At 37.7% G+C, this 8,432-nt stretch overlaps 1 protein-coding gene across 1 annotated transcript in view; it reads left to right on the top strand.

The window, feature by feature from the left end:
• Nucleotides 1–239: 239 nt before the first annotated feature.
• Nucleotides 240–8,432, top strand: part of MTR (5-methyltetrahydrofolate-homocysteine methyltransferase) — a 47,439-nt gene continuing 39,246 nt past the window's right edge. The window contains exons 1-7 of the mRNA XM_086743944.1: nt 240–342; nt 898–1,112; nt 3,704–3,793; nt 4,598–4,667; nt 5,761–5,853; nt 5,946–6,052; nt 7,361–7,420. Of these exons, the coding sequence (XP_086600070.1) occupies nt 915–1,112; nt 3,704–3,793; nt 4,598–4,667; nt 5,761–5,853; nt 5,946–6,052; nt 7,361–7,420 (618 nt within the window). The 5' untranslated portion in view covers nt 240–342; nt 898–914. The remainder of the gene's footprint in view (nt 343–897; nt 1,113–3,703; nt 3,794–4,597; nt 4,668–5,760; nt 5,854–5,945; nt 6,053–7,360; nt 7,421–8,432) is intronic.

Genomic DNA, 8,432 nt, shown 5'->3' with positions numbered 1-8,432 from the left:
TTTTGAAGTCTCAGATCATAGTTTTTATGTTTTGTTTCGTGTTTGGGATGGGCTTTGTTTGGGATCATAAAGCCTTATGTTACTTTGTCCTTCATTCCTAGCTCTCAGATTTCCACAGTTTTCTGTTTCAGTCACCGTTAGACTTAACTTGTCCAATATCATATAATTAACACATGATTTGACTGATTTGTTTTCTTTTGGCATTCTTGCAGAGCAGGAGAAGATCCTGTTGTGTTTGTGCAGAAGAAAAGAAAACCTGGCTCTTATCTGTCAGTGTATCTTGGTGTTTGCTCACTAGCAGAAGTGCAAAATTGTTATTTACTATTCTAATCCTAGAAAGAGGTGAATTTGTAACTCAGTTAAATAATTGTTTTTGCTTGCTCAGTTTATTTCTCTTGCTCTACCATTATGATATAGGCCATAAAAGTAGAATTTGTTTGTTTTGTTTTTTGTTTTTTTGTTTTTTTTTTTTTTCAAATTAAGTTTACTGCATTCTGGTTTGCACTTGTGTGCAGCTCTGCACTGCTGTTCAAATATTGCTCTAGTGGAAATTATCACACTTTTCAGTGTCAGAAACTGGTTTATACAGTTTGGTGTATGCCCTTGTGAACTTCTGATACACTTGTTTCTGCAGCTGACTGTGTGCAGGTGGCTGTCCTTCGGTGAAGGACCAATTGAGCCTAATTCTATTTAGAGAGATGCAGCTGTTACCTGACATTGTATGATTGGAGATGTAGGTGAAACAATAATTGGTTTAACCAATTATTGTTTGGTTTGTTTGGTTTCAGTAGAGGATTAATTATTTTATTCTGTTTCTTAAATGAGAAGAGCTCAAGTTGCAAGTGTATAGATAGAGAATATTAAAGCTACTTAAATATTTGATTTATTTTCTTGCAGTGGATCTCCAGAAAAATATGGAAGGTGAAATTGAATCAGTTCTGCAGGAGCGGATAATGATTTTGGATGGAGGCATGGGTACCATGATCCAGCAACATGCCTTGTCGGAAGAGGACTTCCGAGGACATGAATTTAAAGATCATTCCAAGCCTTTGAAAGGCAATAATGACCTTCTCAGTATAACTCAACCTGATCTAATCTGTGACATACACAAGGTAGGTGGTTCTGATTTCTGTCTCTTGACAAGAGAAGGAAGGAGAATTTGGCCTCTGTGCTCCTCTTTTCCGTGCCACAGGCTACTGGCTCTCCTGTGTCTTTTGGGGATAGAGAAGACAGTGCTAGGTAACCATGTGAAAAAGAATGAGCAGATTTGACTGTTCTGGTTGTGTGAGCACAGCATTCATGTCTTGGTTCCTGATGTCACCCAGGCAGCATTGTTTTTAAATCCCTTTTTGACTGGCGTCTCTGGTACATTTCTATTAATTGTAGGTGCTCATTTACTTAATCTTTCTTTCCTTTTCTCCTCCTCAACCCGTACTCGAAATGCATCTAAGTAGGACACATCTGAATTCTAGATGCATGTTTCTATAATTGTGTATTAAAGAGCTGTTAAATGTTGCAGCCTCAAGCAGGCCTTTCCATAGTTAATGAGGATATGTGCTTCCATATTCTCACTTTTTCTGTAGAATATTAATGTGTGGGACAGGGAGTAAAACAGTCTAGGGTTGATAATTAGGAATTTGCAAACGAATTTTATTATTTTGCTATCTTCAATTAGACTTTAAAAAACAACTTCCTAAGTCTTTTGTTTATTGAGTTGCAGGTCTTGTAGGTCTTACTGTAATAGCTGGAACGTTTGAATAGCATTGCAACTAGTTGATATTCAGGTGAAGCCTCATGTCTGTTCGGGCTTTTTCCAATTATGCATTAAAAAGTTCTGTATTTAATGGATTAGAATCATAATTGGCTTAAGTTTGTTAAACTTGGTATGTAATCTGTATTTTTATTTCTATATTCTAACTATCATTCTTTGGATTTTAAGAACGACAAGTTGAAAAGAATCAGTCTTTGACCTATAAAAATTTCAGGAGGAAATATTTGTAGATTGAGTTCAGTCTCTCGACTGTCAACTGAGCTGTAGTGGTTGTGAACCTTGGAATTTTTAATAGGTTTTGGTCTTAATCATGTAAGCTAGTTTAACAGTTGAATTTTGTAGGTTTAGTGAAGCAATAGTGATGTGACTTGAGAGTGAATATATTGAGTCAAACCAATAGTAGCCTGCTATCATCCCTCTAATGGCAAGTTCTAGGTGCTTTAGGAAGAGTGTAAGAAAATAAAAAGTCTGTGGTGGTCCCCATGCCTGCAGCAACTTTAGAGTCAGGTGCTTTCTGAGCCATGAGTAGTGACTTCCTATTCTATAGCTGCCAGTTGTTATTTCTTCTGAGAATTGGACAGAACTTGAAATAATATATGAAAATATTTTTACCAAGCAGCTATAATTTTGCTATATGTGTAGTGGTTGTTTTGTTTTTTTTGGTGGCCCACTAAGTCAGATCTCTTGTATGTCAGTGCCTTGAAAACTAATGGTAGCTGTACCTTGTCTGGCAAAGTAAGATTCAGTGGTAAGAGAGGGGATGCACTTTCAAAGGCCAAAATTATTTTCGTGCTTTGAGCATATGACTTCCTTCTATGGTGATAGACAGTAAAGTTGAAGGGCTTTTGCTAAAATGATGGATCTGAACTAAACAAAAGCTGGTACAAAGCTGTACACATTTAACATCTTTCTTTACTCTAGATGGCTTTCAGAAACTTCATTATTTGGTTATTAGTGTACATGTAAGAAATTGTATATTTTCCTATAGCTGTTTGTAGGTATTTCCATATGTATACAGGAGGAGTTGAGAGAACGTGTATTACTTTGCAGCAAAACATGTTTTAAAGCAAATTTAATTATTTTCTGCTGTCATTTGGATCAAGACTTTGTTTGCCCTGTTGAACCCACTGAACTCTTCTGGTTTTTTGTAGGAAAATCTGAGTGATTTATGTTTAATGACCACATCAGTATTTTTTACTTACTAGCACTTGAAATGTCTTAATTTCCTTGACTATGCAGGGGTCACCTGAGGGTTAAATTGATGAAAAAAGATGAGTTAGGGAGGGAGGAGGGTGACTGATAGAGGTTATCAAAACACAGACTGGAATGTGCAACTGTGTTTCAGTTTAGGTAGATTTCAGTTTACCTCAGTGGGAATTAAACAACCAAACTGGAGCAGAAAGCTTAATTGTTTTATGAATCTGGGCTATTAGTTAAACTTTAAATGTGATCTGCACAAAATATAGTTCTCCTAAGCTTGTGTTCTGTTCCGGTATGCTCTTGTGCTGTACATCTCCCTTCAGAATGTTTAAATTTTCTAATCCTCTGTTGTTGTTGAACTGGTGACTTTTCTAAGTCTTCCTGCATCAGCCCTTGCTTGCTGATGGCAATTGGATTACGTCCCACCATGTCCCTGTGCAAAAATCGAGAATGTGCTCCAGGTGCTGGTCTCAGTTGCAGAGGTGACGATGAATGTCACCTGTTAATAGGAAGTGTGGCTGATACTAAAGCTCTCAAGGTTGGTTACATGGAACACTTCTGCTGCTTTGACCCTGGGCCTTTGAATAAGGACTTCAGAGTTTTATCTGCTTTGAATTAGGAGATGATTTGTGGCTATTTGTCAACTGAATAAGACAAAATAGTTGGGTTACTTTAATTCCCAATTTCAGTTCTGCAGGTCTTGGAGATTTTTTTTTCTTGCCTGTCTTGCAGGAATATTTGCTGTCAGGTGCTGACATCATTGAAACTAACACGTTCAGCAGTACGCGAGTTGCGCAAGCTGACTATGGCCTTGAGCATTTGGTAAGAATGCTAAACTATTTACACATTAAAATGTTAATCAAGATTTTTGTCTTAGCAGCCAAGATTGGCTTAGTCCCAGAGTTCCTTGGTACTGTGTTTATTGACTGTATGCTGACTCTAGACCTGCGTGATGGCATTGTAGCTCATGTCCACTGCTGCGAACAATTGTACATGCTGTATGTGACAGTCATAGTGTGCCTCTTGTTGATGAAGACACAGACAGTAATAATTTGTCCTGGATTTTGTTTGAGCATTCCTAGAATGTCTCAGTTCTGTGAACAGGGATGTTTTGCTTCAGTCCTTCTAAATTACCAAATACCACAGTGGAATTCCTTTTTTCCTGGATGTTATTTGTGTGTTGTTTGTGCTGGTGTATGCAAAAGCCCTTTCAAGTTTGCATTTGGCATACCTATTTTGTATTATATGTTGTTCTGAGAATTTGAGAAATATATGAAAGAAAATATTTGGAAATATGCTACTTGAATAGAAAGTGAATTTTAAAGTCCTGTTCTTCAGCTTCTGTTGACTTCAGCAGGATTTAATTAGTACCTTACAGAATGAAATTTTCTGATTAGCAGCTGTAGGCTGGGGCATATGTGGGATGAGACCTGCCATGTAACTGTTGCTGAGACGTATAGAGCTGTTCCTTTTGGAGTTTTGTAATAGTACTTGTATGTATTCGTATGGCTTAGAGAGCCTTCAGAGTGTACTGTGAGCTGCTGAATGAAGTGTTGTGTTTCTTTGAGGATGAGTTATGCTGTACTGAACTAAAGGTTATTTAGTAATTTTCTGTAATTGTTCTAGGCGTATCGGTTAAACAGAGTCTCTGCACAGGTGGCCAGAAAAGCAGCAGATGATGTAACTGCTCAGACAGGTGAGCAATATTTATTGTAATTTCGTGTTCATTTGTGGTTTTGACTTGCTACAATCTTTGAAATGTTGCTAACTAGGGGATAGCTTCATGGTTTACATCACAGGGACATAACTTGCAGACATGCACACTCTTCCTTTTAGGCACAGTAGCAATTTCACATCTCTATTCATATCACTCTAATTTCAGCATGTTTGCAGGACCTGTTCCTTAGTGTCTTCTGCAGGGTGACTATCCTGTCCCTGCCTGTTTTACACTGCAAGTGATACACTTGTACAAGGTGTATTTTAGAGAAAACAAATTCAGCAAGGACTGTTACAAGTTACTCAGCTTTGTATGGCACAAGTCTTTGTACTACAGAATTAGGATAGCTGATTGCAGGGAAATGTGGATTACCAGTTACTCCTAGTGTAAGTCTCGTGGCGTGACTTTATTAGCAACTACTGGAATGTGCTTAGTATGTGACTGTCATCTGTAAATGTGCAGTTTTGTATGAGAGGGTTATAGCTCCTTTACACTACTGTAGACAGTGGTGTTTTTCAAAGACAAGTAATTTCCTCTTGTATTCTGGCATCAAACTGTATATCAAGCTAACAGTGCTGCTGCTGCTGTCTGGATAATGGCTTATTCATAATATGCAATTAAAATGTAAGATTTGAAATATGCTTTTTAAAAAAATGAGGTTTTTTAATGAATGCATGCCAGAATACTCAAATCAGGTTATCTAGTGAAAAATACCAGTACAGTTCTATGCTGTGCGTTTAGGGTAATTGAATGAAGCTCCCTGTGTCAGAGACAAATGATACTTACAAGAAATATTAATTGAACCAATTGCCTTTTTCATAGATGTTCTTCTGTTTCGTGTGTATCCAGTGAACATCAGCTGTGCTGCGTAGTCTTATGCTGATCAAACTCTTAATTTGAGACAGGAGTTTCCTGTTTTGTAGTTCTTCATCCCTGAATGATGTGTGTGTCTTGGTGTCCTTGGAGATTTTTTACATTGATATGGCTGTCATTGTAAAGCCAGAGGTAAATTGTTTTGTCTGAGGTTTTGGGTTTTTTTAATTTATTTTTTTTCCCCCGTGTCTTGGTTTAGGAATTAGGAGATATGTTGCTGGAGCCATGGGTCCAACAAACAGGACGCTCTCTGTGTCACCATCTGTGGAGAGACCAGATTACAGGAACATAAGTCAGTATTTATAACCACCAAGTTATTTAACTTAGGCAGTTGTCTTGAAAGATATACTTCCAGATGAAATTAACATAATTCCTATTTTATAGCTTTTGATGAACTGGTTGAAGCCTATAAGGAACAAGCCAAAGGACTTTTGGATGGGGGAGCTGATATCTTGTTAGTGGAAACTGTATTTGATACAGCCAATGCCAAGGTGAGAATCCTGGGGAAAAATTACTCAATCATATAAATATTTGTTGTACTATCTAAGGAAATTCAACATGACAACATGATACTTGTAAGAGTTATCAGCTACTACTTATCAAATACATGAAAAGACTCTTCAGTCTTTAGCAGACAGGTAGAAGGTAAGGAGATGGTTTTTAATGATAAAACAGCCTTTTCTAGAGTTTTTCCTTTGCCTTTTAGTATATGTTGTTAGTGTTTTTCTGGCTGGCTGTGCCAGGTGTCCTTTTATTCCCGGAAGCTCTGCTATATTGCAAAACATCTCTGAATGCATCTGATGTTTGTATTTTTCAGTGTAAGCATGTCTGTCCAAAGGATGCTTGTGATGCCCACTGGAGAGGGAATCTCCAGTGTAACTGATTGCAGGCGTGGGAAAGTTTGTGAGACAGTGCTGTTAAAATGTGAGGCCTTTGAGAACTCTGACATTCTGCCATCAGCTTTAAAAAGAAAAATTGAGAGTAGAGCATTAGAAGGGTAAAATAGGAGGAATAAAATGTTGAAATATGCCATAGTCCATGTGATTTTGACATCTCCTTTATCTAATAATTGCTCAATGCAGATGGTGGAATTGTTAGAGTGCTTAAAAACTGTCTTGCAATTTTATGTGTAAAAGTCTGGCTAGATATGCATACAGCATTTCTTTAGGCTTTTGTTACAGGCTGATTAACATGTGTAGTGGCATGACTTGTCCTTTGCAGATTTGACCAGTCGTCATAGAGGCTTGGCTACGATCCTATAGGCTTAACATTGTGCTGAGCTCATGTTCACATGCAGCTTTCTTACCCTAAGGAGGCAGGAAATTTTCAGGACCTTCCAAGGTGTTACTGTAGTCCTTACTGCTAAAATTCGTGGTGGTTAGAATCCTTTACAAACTGTGTGTCTAAACAGATTCAAGGGCAGTGAATGTGTACTGAGAATACTACATAGAACTATGTTTGAGGTCAGGATAGTGCTGCAGACATGAGGGAGAAGTACATGTCAATGTGATTTGAGTTTCAGAATACTTTTGGTCTTATTTGCTTACCCCGTGGTACTTCCTTTCTACTTGTTACCCAAATGTGTTTTGGAACACCTGGAAGATGTTAGGGGTAAGAGCAAAATCTCTTGAGTGTAGTAAGTTCTTGCAGGCAGTATGAGGTAGCAAGTTGCATAAACAGCCATTAAAAAATATTTATTAACAAAAAAAACCCCAACAAATCCACAAGAACAAAAAAACCCAACAAACTGAAGAACTCTTGAAATGTCCATTTATACTTTACAACTTATTCTTCTATAGGCAGCTATTTTTGCACTCCAGACGTTGTTTGAGGAAGAGTATGCTCCCCGACCCATATTTGTAAGTATATATTATTTAATATTTTATATATTCGTAAGCTTGACTTCTGAACTAGGTGAGATGGCAGATGAATGTTTTGAAATGAAGGAAGTAAGTGTCTTGGAAACATACTTTTTCATGTGATTGTGAAAGGAAAAACTGTTATGTGAAAAGCTTTATGAAATCAGCCTTGGGTTGCTCTGTCCAGCTTATCAACCTGATGACTGAGGAATGACTTCATTCCGGTGTGTATTCATTCTGTATATTTCCACGGGAAAAGATCTGATGATAACTTTTTGTCAGACTTGCTCTCTTAAGGGTAATAAGAACCAGTACTTCAAGGATGAATTTAAGCAAATTCTGCCATATTTTCAGGTAGAATATGAGTGGCCATTTGAAGTCAGAAAGGATCTGTCTAACTCCATATTCTTTCTCTGCCATGTCTTTTCTGACAGCAGGCAGTCATGAATGCATAGGAGTAAATACAGAAAAAGAATAAGCTTGTTTTGAAAGTTCTGATGTATTCTTGCAGTTTGTAGCCCAGGCTTTCTGATCTGCAGTTTCTGTCTGTTCGTACTCTGTTGAAATGTGTTCACTCCTTCCTTGAACCTATGTTCAAACCTGTGTGTCAAGCATCCACAAAATAATCTGTCAGTAACTTTCACAGCTTATGAATGCTCTAGTTTGAAAGTTTGCTTACTTTTGAACATTCCACTTGATAACTGATTTTGTGTCTTGCCATTTGTCTCTCGGAAGTGACAGTGAGCAGCTGTTCCATGTTCCCTTTGCTGCATAGTCATGGCATTTATAGTCTTCTCTGAGAGCCTCCTTTAGCTGTCTTTTTTCATCCTGAAGAGTCCTTGTCTATTTAGCTGCTCCATACCATTCATTCATTATTCTTGTCACCTTTTTGTTTTCCACTTTCTCGAGTCAGAGAACTAGAATAGCATACAGTAGTCAAAGTGCGGACGTCAGGGATTTGTGGTAGCCTAGTGGTGTTCTCTGCCTTGTCTGTTTCTTTGTAGTTCCTGAC

The sequence above is a fragment of the Chlamydotis macqueenii genome, chromosome 3, assembly GCF_036417535.1.
Source record: "Chlamydotis macqueenii isolate bChlMac1 chromosome 3, bChlMac1.mat, whole genome shotgun sequence".
Lineage (NCBI taxonomy): Eukaryota > Metazoa > Chordata > Aves > Otidiformes > Otididae > Chlamydotis > Chlamydotis macqueenii.
This window is presented reverse-complemented; position numbering and strand designations above follow the sequence as displayed.